This window comes from Bos mutus, chromosome 5 (genome assembly GCF_027580195.1).
Source record: "Bos mutus isolate GX-2022 chromosome 5, NWIPB_WYAK_1.1, whole genome shotgun sequence".
Lineage (NCBI taxonomy): Eukaryota > Metazoa > Chordata > Mammalia > Artiodactyla > Bovidae > Bos > Bos mutus.
This window is the reverse complement of record NC_091621.1, coordinates 115629381-115650579: the sequence shown is the minus strand read 5'-3', so window position 1 is coordinate 115650579 and position 21199 is coordinate 115629381. Positions and strand designations below refer to the sequence as shown.

At 46.7% G+C, this 21199-nt stretch overlaps 1 protein-coding gene across 2 annotated transcripts in view; it reads left to right on the top strand.

The window, feature by feature from the left end:
• Positions 1–21199, top strand: part of ANO2 (anoctamin 2) — a 337501-nt gene that overhangs the window by 168499 nt on the left and 147803 nt on the right. Inside the window, exons 14-16 of one of the 2 annotated variants that reach the window (XM_070371769.1) lie at positions 8123–8205; positions 14729–14740; positions 15543–15653. In XM_070371769.1, the coding sequence (XP_070227870.1) occupies positions 8123–8205; positions 14729–14740; positions 15543–15653 (206 nt within the window). The remainder of the gene's footprint in view (positions 1–8122; positions 8206–14728; positions 14741–15542; positions 15654–21199) is intronic. The other variant, XM_070371768.1, reaches the window with a different exon arrangement.

The following is a 21199-nucleotide window of genomic DNA, read 5'->3' as shown; positions in this document are numbered from 1 at the left end:
GGGCCCCTGTGTCAGCCCGTTGGGAGCAGCCATCTGCCGTCGTCTCATCCTCACAGACTGGGCCCTCATCTTTCGGGTCACAGACCAGCAGCTGAAGCGGTTAGGTTTACTGCTGACTCCAGGGGGCTTGGAGGACCTGCTAGGATGGGGCGGTGAGTCGCACATCCTGGGACTGTGTGCAGGAGAGGGAGGTCTCTTCTAGAACTGCTGTTAGACCCAGACCCGGCGACCTCCGCCTGTCTACATGGGTGGAGATGGAACCAGGCTGGAAAGATTCCCATGTGACCCGGGAAGTCCTAGTATCCAGAGCCTCCAGAGGTATCCAGGGGAGCCTCTGTTCTCCCAGGAAGAAAAGCCACTGCCCAGGACCACGTGGCAGTGTCAGCCTGCAGAACAGTGGCAGGGAGTCAGAGGACACGGTATCCATGGCCATGTAGCTCTGGAATTGTTCACAGGAAGGGTCGGGGGGGACAGAGGGAAGTTGTAGCTTGTGGCCTGAACAGTCTCAGGCGGCTCTGTGCCTCTTGTCCTTAAACAGCATCTTGTTTTTTTTCTTTTTTTGGGGGGGTTCCTTTTTTTTTCAATTTTCTTTATTTTTTAATTGATGGAAAATTGCTATACAATTTTGTGTTGGTTTCTGCTGTACAGCAATGCAAATCAGTCATAATTTTATATATGTGTATCCCTTCCCTCCCGAGACTCCTTCCACCCCCAGCCCGATCCCAGCCCTCTGGGTCATCAGGGAGCCCCGAGCTGAGCCCCCTGCCGCACAGCAGCTCCCCTCTCGCTGTCTGGTTCACACACGGTACTGTGTATGTGTCAGTGCACTCTCCCAGGCTGTCCCACCCTCACCTCCCCCACTGTGTCCGCACGTCCGTGCTCTACTAGGTTCAGATCAGATCAGATCAGTCGCTCAGTCGTGTCCGACTCTTTGCGATCCCATGAATCACAGCACGCCAGGCCTCCCTGTCCATCACCAACTCCTGGAGTTCACTCAGACTCACGTCCATCGAGTCAGTGATGCCATCCAGCCATCTTATCCTCTGTCGTCCCCTTCTCCTCCTGCCCCCAATCCCTCCCAGCATCAGAGTCTTTTCCAATGAGTCAACTCTTCACATGAGGTGGCCAAAGGACTGGAGTTGCAGCTTTAGCATCATTCCTTCCAAAGAACACCCAGGGCTGATCTCCTTCAGAATGGACTGGTTGGATCTCCTTGCAGTCCAAGGGACTCTCAAGAGTCTTCTGCAACACCACAGTTCAAAGCATCAATTCTTTGGCGCTCAGCCTTCTTCACAGTCCAACTCTCACATCCATACATGACCACTGGAAAAACCATAGCCTTGACTAGACGAACCTTTGTTGGCAAAGTAATGTCTCTGCTTTTCAATATGCTATCTAGGTTGGTCATAACTTTCCTTCCAAGGAGTAAGCGTCTTTTAATTTCATGGCTGCAGTCACCATCTGCAGTGATTTTGGAGCCCAGAAAAATAAAATCTGACACTGTTTCCACTATTTCCCCATCTATTTCCCATGAAGTGATGGGACCGGATGCCATGATCTTCGTTTTCTGAATGTTGAGCTTTAAGCCAACTTTTTTCACTCTCCACTTTCACTTTCATCAAGAGGCTTTTGAGTTCCTCTTCACTTTCTGCCATAAGGGTGGTGTCATCTGCATATCTGAGGTTATTGATATTTCTCCTGGCAATCTTGATTCCAGCTTGTGTTTCTTCCAGTCCAGCGTTTCTCATGATGTACTCTGCATATAAGTTAAATAAACAGGGTGACAATATACAGCCTTGACGTACTCCTTTTCCTATTTGGAACCAGTCTGTTGTTCCATATCCAGTTCTAACTGTTGCTTCCTGACCTGCATACAGATTTTCAAGAGGCAGATCAGGTGGTCTGGTATTCCCATCTCTTGAAGAATTTTCCACAGTTTATTGTGATCCACACAGTCAAAGGCTTTGGCATAGTCAATAAAGCAGAAATATATGCCTTTCTGGAACTCTCTTGCTTTTTCCATGATCCAGCGGATGTTGGCAATTTGATCTCTGGTTCCTCTGCCTTTTCTAAAACCAGCTTGAACATCAGGAAGTTCACAGTTCACATATTGCTGAAGCCTGGCTTGGAGAATTTTGAGCATTACTTTACTAGCATGTGAGATGAGTGCAATTGTGCGGTAGTTTGAGCATTCTTCGGCATTGCCTTTGTTTGGGATTGGAATGAAAACTGACCTTTTCCAGTCCTGTGGCCACTGCTGAGTTTTCCAAATTTGCTGGCATATTGAGTGCAGCACTTTCACAGCATCATCTTTTAGGATTTGGAATAGCTCAACTGGAATTCCATCACCTCCACTAGCTTTGTGGTTCATCTGTACCATTTTTCTAGATTCCATGTGTATGTGTTAATATATGATACTTGTTTTTTCTTTCTGACTTACTTTACTCTGCATAGAAGGCTCTAGGTTTATCCACCCCACGACAGCTGACTCAAATGTGTTCCTTTTTATGGCTGAGTAATATTCCATTGCATAAATGTACCACAACTTCTTTATCTATTTATCTCTCCATGAATATCTGGGTTCCTTCCATGTCCTGGCTTTTGTATACAGTGCTGCAATGAACATTGGGGCACATGTGTCTTTTAGAATTGTGGTTTCCTCAGAGTACGTGCCCAGTAGTGGGATTGCTGGGTCATATGGTAGATTTACTCTTATGTGCCATGCTGTGCTTAGTCACTCAGTCGTGTCTGACTCTTTGCAACCCTGTGGACTGTAGCCTGCCAGGCTTCTCTGTCCATGGGGATTTTCCAAGCAAGAATATTGGAGTGGGTAGCCTATCCCTTCTCCAGGGGAACTTCCTGAACCAGGAATCGAACTGCGGTCTCCTGCATTGCAGGCAGATTCTTTACCAGCTAAGCTATCAGGAAAGTCCCAGATTTATTCCTAGTATTAATAAAAAATACTAGGAATTTTTATTCCTATGATGCAAAGAGCTAACTCATTAGAAAAGACCCTGATCCTGGGAAAGACTGAAGGCAGGAAGAGAAGGGGATGACAGAGGATGAGATGGATGAATGGCATCACTGACTCAATGGACTTGAGTTTGAGCAAGCTCTGGGAGATGGTGAAGGCCAGGGAAGCCTGCTGTGCTGCAGTCCATGGAGTGGCAGAGTTGGACATGGCTGAGTTACTGAATAACAAATTAATAAAAAGCGGCCTCTTGGAATCACCTCAAATATGCTGGAACTGACTGGAGCCTGAAATGCCCTTTCACCTTTGGCTACGCTGCAGCCCTAACCCATGAGTCTGTCTTACAGATATGACCGAGACTGAGTAGCTAAAGCTTTATCACTCTGGTCTGCTCCCCCTTAAGGCCTTTCCTGGGATGTGTGATTCCCTGTCACAGGGAGACTTGGTTTTCAGCTGTATTTTCCCACTTCCTATTTTCTTTTTTTTCCCTTTCAGGTGGATGTTTTTATTTGTAAACAAATAAAACCACCAAGAAATAAAAAAAGAGAACTTCTCTGTAAAGAAAATGAGATTGTGGGCAGAGCTGAAAAAAAAAAAAAAGATTCAGGGGTCCAAGCTGTGCTTTGTGACTATTAGAGATGGAGAATCTCTGGCCTTGCAGATCTGGGCTTCCTGCACCCTCTCAGAAGTGGAGGCTGGGAACTTTCTTGGTGGTCCAGGGGTTAAGAATCCGCCTTGCAGTACAGGAGATGCTGGTTCGATTCCTGGTTGGGGAACTAAGATTCCATAGCCTCGGGGCAGCTAAGCCTGCATACTGCAGCTAGAGAACCTGTATGTTGCAATGAAGACCCAACACAGCCAAAATAAAGAAAAATAAAATAATAATAATAAAAAAAAAGGAAGCAGAGGCAAGGAGGACATTGTCTGAATCACCCACCTCTCAATGACCTCCTCACCAACCCACCCAGGCCGCTCTGTCACCAAACTCTCAAACAAGGCAGTCTCTGAATTCCTTACTATGCCAATTACTTCATTTTGCTGCAAATAAGGAGAATGTTTTTGAACCAGATCTTAGGACACAAGCTTTCTGCGTGGTCCTAAAATGGGGGCAGGGCTGTCCCTTCCAATTTTTAATCCCCAACAGCTGTCCCCTTTCTCTCGTTGGTGGATGAACAGATACCTCCATCCCTCCTGAGTTCTGTGACGATGCCCCCGTGCCCCGCCCCCCCGCCCCCACCCCCTCGCCTGGGTCTCCTCTCTCTTCCCCTCGCGTGGTAGCAGCAGTGCAGGGAAAACAAATGGAGTGGGCTTGTGTCAGCGCTTCTGGGCTTAGGGTTTGGTTTTGTTATTTTAACAGCTTTGCTGTGTTTTATGTGATTGTGTATTTGGTTACAGCAGCCAAGAGCCTGAGGGCATGACTGCCTACAAATTACAATTAAAAATAATAGTTATGCCTCTCATTACATGATTATTATGATCAGTGGTGCTGTGCTGGGTGGGCCTGGGCCAGGGCCCAAGGCTGCCGGGAAGGAGGCTGGGAGAAGTGGTTATCTGCAGAGAGAGAGGGTGGGGCAGGAGTCGGGGGTCACTGAGCTGGGGTTGGGGTGGGGTGTACGGATGGCAGGAGTGGGGGGTCACTGAGCTGGGGTTGGGGGTGGGGTGTACAGAGGGCAGGAGCGGGGGGTCACTGAACTGGATTCGGGAGGTCGAGTGTGCAGAGGGCAGGAGTCAGCCAGACCCACGGCTGGTGGAGGCATCAGGCCCAGCCCCTCTGGGGTTCTGCCTTCAAACTCCAGGAAACTTTGGAAAGACAGTGAAGCCATATTGAAAGTAGGGAAGGGAGAGGTGAAGGGAGGCGGTTAAGGACAGCAACTTCAGGGTCAGGCAGTCCTAAACGTGGGTCTCAGTCCCGCTCTGTACCCATCACCGTGAGCCTTGCCTGGTGTCACTGAAGTCAGTCCTCTCAGCTGAGGTGCTGAGTAACCTGGACGGAGGCTGGTCCTCAACCTTGGAGCACCCCGTCCTCATCTCTTAAGTGGGTGAAATCATGCCTACCTGTCGTGTTCTCACAGGTGTGAACTGGATGTGTGTGCAGGGCAGCTGGTGTGGTACCTGGCACGCGATATCCGCTGGGAGCTGCTCTCCATCGTCACGAGGGTCCTTCGTATCCCCCTGCGTCCTCCTCAGTGACTTTTTAAATTTTTGTATTGGGGTATAGACGATTAACAATGTTGTGGTAGTTTCAGGTGAACAGTGGAGAGACTCAGCCGTACGTATACATGGATCCATTCTCCCCCGAGCTCCCCTCCCCTCCAGGCTGCCATACGACCTTAAACAGAGCTCCCTGTGTCGTGCAGCGGGTCTTTGTTGGTTACCGATTTAAAATACAGCAGTGTGTATATGTCCACCCCAAACTCCCTAAATATTCTTTTCCCTCATTCTTGCCCCCGGCAACCATGTTCGTTCTCTAAGTCTCAGGGACTCTATTACCCCATCGTCTGCTCCCGTTCTGACTTCTCTCCTTCATGGAGACCACAGTTGGTGTGCAGAGCCCTCCTCGGGCACTGGGAGCAGCACAGGGAAAGGAGAGGCATTACCCCAGTTTGGAGAGCATCCCCAAGCCATGGCTGGGGTCCAGAGGTCGGGGTGCACACACACAAAAGGAAAAGGTCTCAGATCCCAGGAACCAAAGATACAGATTTTTCACCCTACACTGAGGCATGTGGGATCTTAATTCCCTGACCAGGGAACCTGTGACCCCTGCACTGGAAGTGCAGAGTCTTAACCCCTGGACCACCAGCGATGTACAGACCCATGCACCGCAGTGTAGCACCAAGTGAAACATGCAGCTTCAAGGAACCACGTGCTTGATCAGGCTCTCAGTGTTTGCTGGGCTCAGCCCTGTGCAGTGCCCCAGGTGAGCAGAGACACGTAGCAGTTGAAGAAGAGTTTGCAGTCCTATTTGTATGCTGCAGACCTGAGTTGCAATCGATGGTCTGGCATGGCAGGCAAGGCAGGGCACCCAGGCTGTTACTGGGGGTGATGTAGTGGGGTAGGGGTGTCCTCAGGGACTGTCACATCCCTTCCATTTCCAGCACACCAGACCTAAGGGCTGTAGGAGTGCAGAGGAGTGGGCGCCTGGGAGTCTTACCTTATGGTGCTTGAGCTGGTCAGGAAACGGTGAAGGCAGCACTGGAGTGTGGCATGGGACAGGGACAGTTTGTACAAGCTGGGGATGAAGAGGGCAATGAGGTGATGCCTGAGAGTGCAGATGAGAGGTGTGTGCTGACAGACGGTGGGAATGGATGGGGACAGACGGGATGGACCAGATTCACTCATTCTGTGTATCCAGAGGGAAGAATCTTGACAATAGGGACCTGCTGCAAGTTTGAGGCATTGTTGGCCTCCTTCTCCCTGCCCCTCAGCACTGCCTGAATGCCATTACTCTTCAAGGCTCAGCTCAGATACTCCGGCAGCGGGCACCCCCTCTTCTGTATGCCCACAGCCCTTTATCTGTGCTGTGTGTAAGTCCCTGATCACTTTATGCTTTGTACAGTCGTTATTTAAAATCTCTCCTGATAGACTAAATCACTTGAGAGCAAAATCCACATCATTTTCACCTAAGCTCCTCAGGATGTCTTGAGCAGTGTTTCGTATGTCGCAGGTACCTGAGGTCAGGTTTTTCAAGTTAGGAAATCCATTCAAGCTTGCTCAAATGACAAGGGACTATAAGAAAGTAAGAAGCAAGCTTGTGGATGCAGGAGATGAAGTACAGCCAGGCGCCTAGGGAACTGGAGCAGGAGGAACTATAAGGAACCTTTCTCCTTTCTTCACACGCTACGTGGTTTGTCCCATTTCTTTTTGTGTCTCTTAGTTTCAGTTTTCAAAAGAGAGTCTGATTGGCCCCATCAGCAGGATCAGGTGTCCAATCCCGATCTAAAGAAGCCATGGCTTCAGGGCTGAGGGAATTGGTTCTTTCTGGAGCGTGTTGGGCTGCCCTTCAAGGGCTGTGGTGGTTGGAGTGGGCAAACTGACCGGTGTGTCTGGATGATAGGCATTCAACAGATATTTGCTTGGAGAATGAATGAATGTCACTTCTGGGAGCTGCATCTCCCAGCTGCCTGCGGGATGGAGTGGAAGTCTGAGACCCTGGACTCAGGTAGAATTATTAGGAGATGTGACGTAATCTCAGAATGAGATGATTCAGGCTCAGGAAAGGGAAGTTGTGCGGGGGACAGAAAGATGGAGAAAAAAGTGAGAGGAAGGTGCAGGAAGAGAGAGCATGTAGGGAAGATGAGGTTTGTCTAAAAAGGCTACAAGCCATCATTCCAATTTCTTACTTTTTTTAATGCTTGTATTCTTCCTTTATTTCTTAAAAATTTTTTATTATTTTTAATTTTTAATATAAATTTATTTATTTTAATTGGAGGATAATTGCTTTACAATATTGTATTGGTTTTGCCATACATCAACATGAATCCGCCACAGGTGTACATGTGTTCCCCATCCTGAACCCCCTTCCACCTCCCTCCCTGTACCACCCCTCTGGGTCATCCCAGTGCACCAGCTCCAAGCATCCTGTATCATGCATCGAACCTGGACTGGTGATTCATTTCATATATGATATTATACATGTTTCAGTGCCATTCTCCCAAATCATCCCACCCTCTCCCTCTCCCACAGAGTTCAAAAGACTGTTCTATACATCTGTGTCTCTTTTGCTGTCTCGCATCAGGGTTATCGTTACCATCTTTCTAAATTCCATATATATGCATTAGTATACTGTATTGGTGTTTTTCTTTCTGGCTTACTTCACTCTGTATAATAGGCTCCTTTATGTCTTGAGATCAGTGTTTAAGCTTCTCTTATAACCTAGAAATGGGGCTTCCCTGGTGGCTTGCAATGCAGAAAACCTGAGTTCGATCCTTGAGTCGGGAAGATCCCCTGGAGAAGGGAATGGCACCCACTCCAGTATTCTTGCCTGGAAAATACCATGGACAGAGATGCTTGGCAGGCTATTGCCCGGGGGGTCACAAAGAGTCGGACATGACTGAGCGACTAATATTCAGTGTGTATCCTCCATGGGGTGAACCCTAAGGGTGCTCTCAATCCACTCTTCAAAATTAATAGAATTTTTTCTTTCTTTTCAAGCTACCATGTTTCTTGAAAACTGGAAGCGATTACAGATGCGACTGGGCTACTTCTGGGACCTGACTGGCATTGAAGAGGAAGAAGTGAGTTCTCTTTGGATTTCTGCTTTGCTTTGCCTCTGGAAATAAATCGTCTTGAGTGAAATAGCTACTTTCTTTGCTCTCACAGGAGCTGGTCACCTGCCAAGTCTTGCTGTGACCCCTTTCCTAGCTTGGCTCCATGGGCTAAGCCAGGGTTGATAGGCACTGAGGCCAAGAGTTGAAATCATCTATCTTCTCTTGACCTGTAAGACCTCAGACTTGATGGGTAGCCAGATGTGCTGGTGACCCTTGGTGGGAAAAAATGGCACGAGAAGCCTTGCCGTAGCCTTGAGGTTCAATTCAACATTCTTCCACCTCCTGTCTCATTGGTTCTTGAGAGCATGAAGCAAGAGGCTGTGACCCAGACGTGTTATATGGACATGTCTGGATGCCCCTGGTAGCGTGCTGGGGGTCGGGTGGAGGCATGGGTGCCAGGTGCCTTTGATGTTCATGGAAAAGGAAAGAACCACTCACCCAGTACCTTGTCAGCCGATGTGACATGGGAACATGAGCTAAGAGAAAGCGTAGGTTCTTTCAGAGTCAAGTTTTATGGACAGATGTTGTTTAAAGGATGAAAGTAACTGACCTACCCTTGGGGCTCATTTGAGAACTAGGGCCCCTGATGATATTGGAGTTGACAATGACCAGCACGGGCACGGTTGCTCATGTTATCTATTCCCGCTTGCTGCCATTGCCTGAACAGCAGAAGTGAATATTAGCTAGGCACTCGCAATGCTGTGGGCATTGTCAATGAGGTGGTGGGACAGTGTCCAGAGGTCCAGGAGGCACCCCCAGTATTTTGAGTACCATGGACTGGCTGGCCGCGAGCATATGGTGGCCTCGTGTAGAGCTGACCTTTTCTGTATTCTCCATCACTTATTGATGTCTGTTGCCTTGGAGACTAGGGACCCTTGGCTCTGTGACCCTGATGCTTTGATCCAAGCTAGTGACACCCCCAGTTTAGTCTTGCTCCCAAGTCTGTGTGGCTCCCTGGTCTGTGATACAGCATCCTCCCCTCTCCTTAAAGCTCCAGGTATTCAGCTTGCCTTTGAGCAGGTGGGCATTCGATGACCATGGATTGAGTTCACATGCTCACTCTATCCCCAGTCTTCTGCGTTAAGTGTATACCTGGGGACTCATAACATTGCAGATTCTGTGGCAAATGAGAGAATGTACATATGGATTCTGCCTTCAGAGTGGATACAAATTAGTTAAGAAGATAAGCAATGCAGAATAATGAAGGCAATTGCATTTCTTGGGGAAAAGTGGCCAAGGCAGTGCTTCCAACGGAAAGAGCTGTCAGAGTTGGACTGTGTGGGTGATTTTGTCCTGTTCCATTTCATTCCAGAGACAGAGAAGGAGAGAGGAGAGAAGAGAGAGGAGAGGGCTGTAGCTGGATGTGGGAAGAGGGTGGGGGCACAGCTCCCTTCTCTTAAGGCCAGGACTCTGAGGTCTCCAAGGAAAAGAAGAAGAAGCTTCTTGGCATCTAAGCCTGTGTGAGGCCAGAAACAGGCCAAGTGTGTCTTCCGAGTAGCATTGAGGAAGCCAGCAAGTCTCTCTGTAGAGAGGATGTGTGAACACACTCACATGGAGAAAGGCATCTATCAGGATTCGGTGCCCTGGAAATCTCAGTCCTGGGCCCCTGGCAGGAGTGAGATGTTAATCCATTTTTGTTTCTTGTAACCAGGTTTCCTGTTTCCTGTTTAACCGATGAGCCATGGTCAAGTCTTGGGAGGGGCCTGACTTCAGGAACTCCTGTGCAGGCTGAGAGGGGCCTGACCAAGCCTGGGTTCACCCTGGCACAAGGCGCTGGTCCTGACAGGCTCTCTGTGTGAGGTTCCTGGGGGTGGATCAGTTCTGCAAGCATTGTTTATGTGCCCCTGTGCACCAGACTCGGGGCAGGCGTGATCGGGAGAAGGGAGGACACCTGTGTCTTTGCTTCCAGGTATTTAGATTTTTGGACTTGGATATTAAACACACTTTAAATTGAGTTAAATCTGAACATGCACATCAAACAACTACTATGGACCAGGTTCTGATTTGGGGTGTGGCAATCCCACAGACATGGTCTTTGAGCATCTTCAAAGGACTGAATTCAGCTAAGGGGCTCTCTGGTCTCTGAATATTTAGAATACAACAGTGAGTTTGAGAGAAATTACTTCTGGCCTAAAAGAATGCTTAAAAACAATAGACAAGGCAGAAGGAGAAGGGGGCGGCAGAGGATGAGATGATTAGATGGTATCACTGACTAAATGGACATGAATTTGAGCAAACTCTAGGAGATAGTGAAAGACAGGGAAGCCTGGTGTGCTGCAGTCTATAAGATCACAACTAAACAACAACAAAAAATCAAGGTTTTGGAGACTGGTTGAATTTTAATGAGGAGCAAAGGGAAGAACGGGTACCCATATGAGGAAACAGCCAACAGGACCGTTGATCTGGGGAAGCTCATGTGTGGCTCAAAGGTAGTGAGATGCCTGGGAAGTGTCGTTGGCTGCAGGGAAAAGGGATTGGGCTGTAGTGGGGGGCAGAACAGCAAATGCAGGCTGGTGGTCAGGCCAGGGAGCGTCCTGATTGCTGCTGTGTCTCCTTAGGTCATGAGAAGGCACTGAAGGCAAGATTGGCAGGTATTTGTGACCCACCCTGGGACTTATATGAAGTGTCGGGGGCAGATTTAGTGTTAGTTGCTCAGTTGTGTCTAACTCTTTGCGACCTCATGAGCTGTAGCCCTCCAGGCTCTTCTGTCCATGGGATTTCCCAGACAAGAATACTGAAATGGGTTCCCATTTCCTTTTCCAGGGGATTTTCCTCACCCAGAGGTCAAGCTCTGATCTCCGTCACGTGGGCAGATTCTTTACCGTCTGAGCCACCAGGGAAGCCCTAACCTATGTTCAAATGAGGAGCAAGAGAATGGCAAATACTACCTGGGCTTTGGGGAGAGGGATGCAGGAGTCCTTGAAGGTTATGATTAGAGCTGTTTCTCTGATCTCCAAGTCTCAGGAATCCTCCCGTAGGCAGCTGTACAGACAGAGCCCCCAGACAGCCTTCTTTCCTGTGGTCTTTATTAGGAAATGTGTGGGAGAGGAGGGTGCTAACTCACACAGAGACCAGAGACATCCACCCTCTGTCCCTCCCCCTTGGGGTGCCCCCTCCACATGGGACACCATGGAAATGAGCAGGGGAATGGGGAAGGAGGCCGGAGAACCCACGTCCTGGGTCAGCAGCCCCAGGCCGAGGGGCCTCCTTGTGGAACCAGCAGAGACATCCCAAGAGACTCCTTTGGAGCCTGTTGAAGGAGCCTTCTGCCAGACCTCATGAGTCTTTGCTGTGAAGCGGGGTGGTCTTCATTTTGGCCACCTCTCTTGCCCAATTACCTTCTGCCTTCAGGCCCCAGGTGTCCTTGGGACCCCTCAAAGAGTGGCCTTATTTGGGCATAGAGTCCTCCCCTCCATTTCTCCCATCCACATCTACCATGTCAGGCTTAGCTGTCCCTAACGGCTTCCCATCACATAAGACACAGCCTCCTGCCTCCTCTCTGAGCCCAGCTCATGGTGGCCTTCTCCTCCTCTGGAAATTCCAGCCTCCTGGATCTGCCTTCTCTCCACGGCTCCTTCTAGGCTTTGCACTGGCTCTTCCTGCTGCCTCGAAGGTGCCAGTCTCCACCTGACCTGATTCTTTCTTGGCTTTCCTGTCCCAGCGTTACCCTCCTCCGGCTGCTGTCGTCGTTCAGTCTCTAAGTCACGTCTGACGCTTTGCGACCCCATGGACTGCAGCACGCCAGGCTTCCGTGTCCTCCATTATCTCCCAGAGTTTGCTCAGACTCATGTCTGTTCAGTTGGTGATGCCGTCCAGCCATCTCATCCTCTGTCGTCCCCTTCTCCTCCTGCCCTCAATCTTTCACAGCATCAGGGTCTTTTCCAATGAGTCAGCTCTTTGCATCAGGTGGCCATAGTGTTGGAGGTTCAACTTCAGCATCAGTCCTTCCAATGAATATTCAGAATTGACTTCCTTTAGGATAGACTGGTTTGATCTCCTTTCAGTCCAAGGGGCTCTCAAGAGTCTTCTCCAGCACCACAATTTGAAGGCATCAGTTCTTCAGTGCTCAACCTTTTTATGGTCCAACTCTCACATCCATACCTTCCCTAAATCCCCTTTCTGAAGCGGCCAGCCTGACATTTCTCTTGCTGCTCTGAGTCCCCACCTGCTAGCTTCTTATTGGTGGGTTTGTTTGGTTACTGTCACCTTCCTTGACTTCGGGATAAGCTCCTGGAGAGGAAGCACCTTGTATGTAGCCTCAGAACCTGGAAAAGAGCTCCCACAGGCTCAGAGAACAGGAGATGCTTGATGGCTCTTGGATGGAGACCTTTGTTGATTGCATCTGCAGATTTACCTCTGTAGATCAGCAAAGACTGGTTCTGAGCTGGCCTAGGCCCTCTCTTCAGGACAGCTCCTGAGGGATCAAACAGATGGAAGCAGCTTTGTGAAATATTTCCCAAAGCTTTGTGGGAGGGTTATGTATTTGTGATGACTTGGCATCAGACCACCCATCCAGGGAGGCTATGTTTAATGATGACCTGCCCACAGCTGGATATGTTGGAGCCACGCTCATGGGGGTCTAGATGCTACTCTGGCTGGGAGATCATTGATCCAGCTCCATGCCTTTGAGGAATCTTGTGACCTAACCTGATCTTCTTGACTGTAAGCAGGGAGATCCTTGTCTAACCTTGCTTCAGTTGCAAAGCAGAGAAGCCTAAGACTCCGCTTTCAGAGCCTTGGACTCCTATGTGCCAAGAGCTCTTGGCTTCTTCTAAACAAATGAGGGGGATCTGAACTGGGGCCCAGAGTATGGTGCGGGGGCCACAGTCACAACTGGGGGGTGCCTCTATGTGATGTCCCATCTTTGGAAAATCAGGGACTGGTCAGGAGCCTCCTCTCATCAGAAGAGAAGGCCCTGAAGCTCCTCTGCAGTGGGTGACAGGGTGAAAGCAAGTCTTGCCTGAAGGTCTTTGGAATCCAGATTCTGGTACTCAACAAAAACACTCAGCCATTATTTTATAGTTAAAATCTTCCATAGCGATCATATAGAAGAAAAGCAACTGGATTTCAGAGGCCATGGAGGAAAAGGTCACACTGTGCTTCTCAGAGTATTTCTGCAGGATGTTATTTGCTGGAAGTAAAAGAAGTTTTGTGGGACCTGCTGGGCTGAAGAATATTCAGCAGGTGTCTTTACAGGAGAACCTTTTCAGAGCTTTTATTAGGCTCTTTGTGACTCTCAGGTGACATGTTGTATGGAGTTTTCCAATCAGTTCGAGCCTGGAATCCTTTTTTAACCCCACACCCTCCCGGCACACACATTAGGAAGTGCTATGTTGGAGGATGGATGAAGAGGAGAGACCAAACGAAGTGAACTGCACAAGCATTTAGGGATTTCTGTGTGCTCCCTATGGTGCTAATTACTGTGAGAAGCACAAAATAGTGCAGACCAGATAGCAGATTCTTATATTAGGATGTAAAGACTCTCACACGCAGAACAACTAGGAAATAATTTAAAAAAAAAACGTGATCAAGAACTACATGTCGTACAAGCTATAAAACTCGAAGGTTTTGAGAGGAGGCACCGCCGCCTATGGTTCAGCAGGCAGAGAAGGTCCCACCTCTCAGGGTGGACTGCATCCTGGAGACTGGTTGATGATGGGAAGCCTTCAGAATTCTGGAATAGCTCCTTCTCTCTTATATCAGTTATTCTTATGAGTCACGCGTGTAGTTTCTCCTCTCCAGCATCATGGCATTTCCCAGGAAAGTCAGAGATAGATAAGGAGCCTAGCTTGTTGGCTTTCGGAATCTCTGAGGCATGAGCAGTGATAAGGGAATGTGTGTTCTCTGAGTCTGCTGAGACCCAGCTCTGGGATCCCTGCCTGGGAGTTCTCGGTAAATGTTGCAGGAATGTGAAGTCCTCACATCCTGGATATTGGTCCTTGAAAGCTGCAGGGAAGACACTTAACTTACACCGTTAAGTTCTCTTTGAAGTCAGCCGTGCATCTTCCTGTCCCAGCCTCTGAGTTGCTGGGACTGTGGTCTTTCCAACGAGCCAGGCTCTCTTTCTCATGCCTGGTGACTCACTGTTCAGGTTTGTGTTGCTGAGTGGCCCCGGGGATGTCTCCTGAGCACCGGTGCACTTGCCAGTGAGTTACTCACCTAGACTGAACAGGAAACAGGTCCAGGCAAGCAAGTTTTAAGATTCCCTGTGGCCGCCTTTAGCTTTGATGTTTATTGGCCGCCATTTTTAGCTTGCGGAAGAATGACTTGAGGAAGACACTCGGTCCTTGCCCTAACATCCAGCTGTGGGGCACATCTGTTTCTCCAGCTGGGACTGGGCTTATTGAAACTACAGTGGAGGCTGAGGATAGATGGTGGGGTGGCTGGAGGCAGCCTTTGCTCACTGCTGTGTGCAGCTCAGGGCTCCTGTCTGTATCAGCTGCTTGTTAACGCTTCCTCTCTCTTTTCTCAACACTGGCACTGCCCCCAGGAACGTGCTCAGGTTTGGTTTTCAGTGTGATAACAACTGTCGTGTGTCCTCCTTTCCTGCCACGTTGTGTTCCTGGTTTTCCTGGTCTAGACGCCTCGTGTATGGGTGTGGTATGGCAGTTGTTGTGGTGGGGTGGATGCCTGCGGTGTGGCGGTCGTGTGTGGTGTGGCGGTCGTGTGTGGTGCGGCGGTTGTGTGAGGTTTGGCAGTCATGTGGTGTGGTAGTCGTGTGTAGTGTGGCTGTCATATGTGTTGTGGTGGTTGTGTGTAGTATGGCGGTCATATGGTGTGGCAGTGGTGTATACTGTGGCAGTTGTGTGTAGTGTGGTGGTTGTGTGTGATGTGGTGGTCGCGTGTGGTGGAATGGTTGTGTGTGGTGTGGCAGTCATGTGTGGTGTGGTGGTTGTGTGTGTAGTATGGCGGTCCTGTGGTGTGGCAGTGGGGTATACTGTGGCAGTTGTGTGTAGTGTGGTGGTCGCGTGTAGTGTGGTGGTCATGTGTGGTGAGGTGTTGTGGTCGTGTGTGGTGGAGTGGTCGTGTGTGGTGTGGCAGTCATGTGTGGTGTGGTGGTTGTGTGTGGTATGGTGGTCATGTGGTGTGGCAGTGGGGTATACTGTGGCAGTTGTGTGTAGTGTGGCAGTCGTGTGTGGCGTGGTGGTTGTGAGTGGTGTGGTGGTTGTTAGTGGTGTGGCAGCTTTCGTCCCATAGCGTCCGGTCCCGTGTCCTGACTCACTGTCCATGTGGTGTCTGGTTCTGCCCTGCAGGCCAAGGCTGCCCTACCTGTGTACTAACCACTCTTTGACTCTGGGTTTTAGGAGCATTCCCGGCCTGAGTATGAAACGAAAGTTCGCGAGAAAATGCTGAAGGAGAGCAACAAGTCTGTGGTCCAGAAACTGGGAACCAGTGGGACTGAGGCTGAGGATGAGGTAAGATGCCGGCGCTTGGTGCTCACCATCCTGTTTATTTCTTAAGATCCTCTTGTCATTGCACTGGGAATGCCTTTGTGGACTAGAAGGGCTGACAGTGGTGGGACAGGATGGAAAGAAAGCTTGATAATATCCCTCATTGTCCAGAGGGCAGAGCTCGTGGGGAGCAGGCTTCTGCCACAACTCGATTTATCTCTTTCCTGGGTGGTAGTGCCTGGACGAAATGGGAGACCCGGTCGGAAAAGCAAGAAGCCATTTCAGGCCTGGTTCTTCCGGACTTCATCACCTACACGGTGCATAACAATAGCAACCACTGCCAGACCAACCATCTCAGTGACAGCTAGCCCTCCCCGAGTTCCTGATACGGGCCAGACGCTGTTCTCAGCGCATTTTATTCTTGCAATAAATTTATGAAGCTGGCACAATTTTTCTGTAAATGAAAGCTAATAAAAAAAGTTATGTGCACAAATTAAGCCATTGGCCGGAGGTCACCCAGCCAGTGAATGGGGGGTGTGGATCAGGGATTCCAACCCAGGCCTGTCTCTGACAGTCTGGGCATCTAACTACAATTCAAGGATGAATTGAGAAATGGCTCTTAGGGCTGGCAGAGGCGCACTCGAGCCTGTGTTTGCCTGAGCTGCTCATACGCCGTTCCTCACATTTCATTTTCTCTGGATGGGCCTCCAAAGTAGAGAGGCGATGGTGAACATGGCTCATGAGTCGTTTTCTGAGTTTTTGGGTGGCATTCAGACATCACAACAGAGCTTCAGAAACTGCACTGTGATCCGTAAATACTCTCAGTGCCTGTGAGGTGGGGGTTCGGGGGAGACTCCTCTTTGGCAGTGCCGGTCTCCTCTGCATGCCACCCTTTTTGAAACCAAGTATGTGTGTGTGTGTGAGTGTGTGTGTGTGTGTGTGTGTATGTGTGTTTATGTCTTTCCTAATCTGGTTCCTGAAAAAAATCAACGAGATCGACAATCTGTTGTTTTTACATGTGTCTTTTCTCCATTTTGGATTCGAATTCAAATTTTATTTAATTTTACATTCTTTAAGTTGGAACCATTCATGTTAACATGCAAATTTATTCAAGCACCAATACAGAAGAATGTGGTGTTTTTGAGCCCAGAATGCTAGCTTGCTTTCTTCCTTTTTTTTTTTTTAATAAAAGAAACAGGACTTAGAAGAGAAAGGGGGTGGCCTGTCTGAATTATTTGTCCCTAGAAAACAGTGAGTCAAAGACCACCAATTATTTGGGGAGAAAAATGAGTTCATTCTTAAGGAAGAGTAATCGTCGCCACCAGCTTCATCAGAAAGCGAGCATATTGTATCCTGTCGACTCTGGCAATCTCATGCAGCCCCCTTTCTCCACCCCAGGGTAATACACATTGGGTAATTCTATGGAAATCACGCGTAACTTTTATTGACCACTGACTCATTTAATTTTAATTCCATAGACTGGAATGCCGAGGAGCTGAATCTGCGTATGTTGAGACTGTGGTTCTGACTTAAGCAGTACTTGGATATATATACATGATGGGTGAAATAACTTTCAGGAACCATGAATTATTGAAATACATCTGAATGCATTATGAATGATACATACGTTTATGTTTCAGCATTCAACATTTATTTTCATTACACTGTTGAGAATGCAGAGCTCAAAGCCTCTAATGCCTTATAGGTACTGGAAGGGAAATGACCTTCCCAAATGAGCAGTGTAAGCTAAAAATGGCTGGGAATTTGATTGTCAGCATCTTACTTGCGTTCCCTCCATTCTGTTACTATCGGAAGTGTGCTTCTGTTCATGCTGTAAGTCTAGCCGGAGGCGGGAGATGAAGAGAGAAGCACGTGTTACTGCCTGATGGGAGTGATGTTTCTCTAGCCTCCGGGAAGAGTGGAGGTCAATACCCACGGCAAAATGGGACTCTCGGGGCACCATCATGGGCGGGATGCTTAGGAAAGGCACGTGCTTCTGGGAAATGGACAGGGACCAAGAGTCAGAGTCTAGATGATGGTTTTGGATGTGCTTCTTTCATCCCAGAGGCTCACCTTGGCTCTGCCTACTTAACCCTGAGGCTGCGTATTCCGTCTCTCCTTATATTCCTTCCTCTTGAATGCTTAAAACTACCATTTATCTGAACTTATTTACAAAACAGAAACAGATTCACAGACTTTGAGAATGAACTTATGATTGCTGGAGGTTGGGGGCGGATAGGAAGGGAAGGCATAGTTAGGGAGCTTGGGATGGACATGTACACACTGCTGTATTTAAAATGGATAACCAAAGACTTACTGTATAAGCACAGGGAATTCTGCTCAATGTTATGTGCCAGCCTCAATGGGAGGGGAGTCTGGGGGAGAATGGATATAAGGATATATATGGCTGAGTCCTTTAACTGTCCACCTGAAAATATCACAACATTGTTAATCGGCTATACTCTAACATAAAATAAAAACTTTTTTAAAAAGAAAAAAACCTTCCATTTGTCCAAGCTCAAATGGTAGAGGAAATTATGGAAGACCACATAGCTAGTTGTGGAGGAGCTAGTAGTCAAACTCAGCTCCACCTTATCCCCAAGGCCTATTGTTTCTTAGAAAGTTTTTTTTTTTTTTCTTAAAGATGTCAAGTTCCTTTTTAAAAACATCTTTATAGCAATTTAATTCTCAGACCATAACCTTCACCCATTTAAATTAAACAGTCCAGCGGTTTTCAGAATGTTCACAGTTTTGTGCAGTCATTCCCACAATCTAAGTTTAAAGTATTTTTATCTTTTTAAAAAGAAACCCTATACCCCGGGAAGCAAGTTTTTTACTTCTTGTTTCAACAGATTTGCCCATTCTGGATTTGCGTGTAAATGAAATCATGCAAAATGAGCTATTTCTGTTCTTTTATTTAGCAGAATATTTTCGTTATTTACCCGTCTTGTAGCTGTATTAGTACTTCTTTCATTTTTTATTGCTAAACAGTATTCCATATTTTGGATATACCCAATTTTATTTATACAGCCATCAGTTGATGGACCTATGGATGGCTTTTCACTTTTTGGCTGTTATGAACAATGCTGCTATGGACATTTGTGTACCAGGTTTTGTATGGATATATATTTTCACATTTTTTGGTAGGATTATTGGATCATAAGGTAACTCTGGTTTAACATTTTGAAGAACTGCTGTGATATTTTTCAAAGTGGTTGCACCATTTCACATGCCAACCAGCAATACAGGAAGACTCTTAATTTCTCCACATCCTCACCAACACTTGTTATCATCTTTTTTATTTTATCCATCCTACTTGTGTGAAGTGGTATTTCGTTGTGGTTTGAATTAGCATTTCCCTAATGACTAATGATGTTGAACATCTTTTCATGTGCTTATGTGCAATTTTTATGTATTCTTTGGAAAAATTTCTATTCAAATTCATTGTTCATTTTTAAATTTGGGTTAATTTCTTTTTATTATTGTGTTAAGAGTTATTGACATAATCTGAACACCAGTTCCTTTGCAAATACTATGATTAATATTTTCTCCCTTTCTGTGGATTTTTAAAAATTTAATTAGTGATGCAGTTTGCTTCAAATTTTCTGGTTTTGTCTTTGTCGCTTGTGCTTTGGTGTCGTATCTGAGAAACCATTGCCTAATCCAGTGTTACAGAGATATACTGTCAACTCTTCTAAGAACTTTACAGTGTTAGCTCTTAAATTTAGGTTTATGATGCACTTTGAATTAATTTTTGTATATGATGTAAGTAAGGAGTTCACACTCATTTTTTTTGCATGAATATTCAGTTTTTCTGGCACTATTTGTTGAAAAGACTATTTTCTCCATTGAACTATCTTTATACCCTCATCAAAAATCAATTGATCGTAAATGTAAGAGTTCATTTCTTTCTGGACACTCAGTTCTATTTCATTAACCTATTTGTCTGTCCTTAGGCCATTACCACATTATCTCAATTAATTATTACACCTGTGTAATAAGTTTTGAAATTGGGAATGTGACTCTATGCTTCTTTTTCAGAATTTTGGACAATTATGGGTGTCTTGAATTTCCATGTTAGTGTTATTACCAGCTTGTCAATTTCTGCTGAAAAAGAAAGATTGAATTTTTGATAGGGATTGAGTTGAGTTTGTAGATTAATTCAGGCAGTAGTACCATCTTAATGATGCTAAATCTTCTAATCTATGAACATGGTATATCTTTTCATTTATTTAGAGCTTTCAAAAACGTTTTATATTTTCAGGGTACAGTTCTTACACATCTTTAGTTAAACTTGTTTACAATAGTATTATTGTTTTCCATGCAGTTGCAAATGTAACTGTTTTCATAATTTCAATTTTGGATTGTTCATTGCTAGTATATAGGACTGCAGTTGATTTTTGTATATTGATTTTATATCCCACAACTTTGTGGAACTCATTTATTAATTCTGTTAGTGTTTAGTGGATTCCTTAGGATTTTCAGTTTATAAGATCATGTCATCTTGAAGAGAGTTTTACTTCTTTCTTTCCCAACCTGGGTACATTTTGTCTCTCTCTCCATCCTCTGTCCCTCCCCTCTTTTCTCCATAATTGCCCTGACAAGAATATCTTGTACAGTGTTGAGTAGTAGTGATGAGAGTCAACTTCTCTGTCTTGTTCTGGAACTTAGCCTTTCACCATTAAGTGTGCTGTTAACTGTGACCCATTGCTCTTTAACTCTGTCTATAGGCTTCCCTGAGGAGAATTCACAACGTATCACCAGGTGGCCAAGCCCATCTGCAGTCTCTTCTGCCTCAGTTGTCACTTGGGGAGATTGGATTGTAGCCTCTGCTTTTTTCTGCTGATGGCAGATCATGTCAGTCATTAGCCCATAACTGTGGGGGACAGACTGTCTCATTTTAGATGGTGGTAATTTGGCTATTTTAATATCTGCTGTTATGATGTTCAAGAGTGTGGGCATAGTGAAGATGGTAAAGAGATGAGCTTAGAAGTAATATTTATGGAGTGCTTGCTCTGTGCGAGTCTTTATGGGTTTTATTTCATTTTAAGTCTCAAAGCCATTATTATTTCCAATTTTATATGTGAGGAAACTGAGGCTTATTTATCTAGAAAGAAGGAAATTGCTCAAAGCTTGTATATGGCCAGATGGTTTAACTTAAGAACACTGCTTTAAAAAAAAAAACAAACTGGAGTGTAGTTGCTTTACAATGTTGTGTTAGTTTCTGCTGTACAATGAAGTGAATCAACTATATGTATACATATATCCCCTCCCTCTTGGACCTCCCTCCCATCCTGCATCCCACCCACCCTCCATCCCACCCACCTAGGTCACTGCAGAGCACCCAGCTGACTTCCCTGTGCAATACAGTGGCTTCCCCCTAGCTGTCTATTTTACAGCTGTTCACACATGGCAGTGTATACATGCCAATCCCAGGCTCCTAAATCATCCCATTCCCGACCCCATCTCTTCCTCCCCCATCTGTTCTCTACTCCTGCCCTACAAATAGATTCATCTGTACCATTTTTCTTGATTTTACATATGTGCATTAATATATGATATTTATTTTT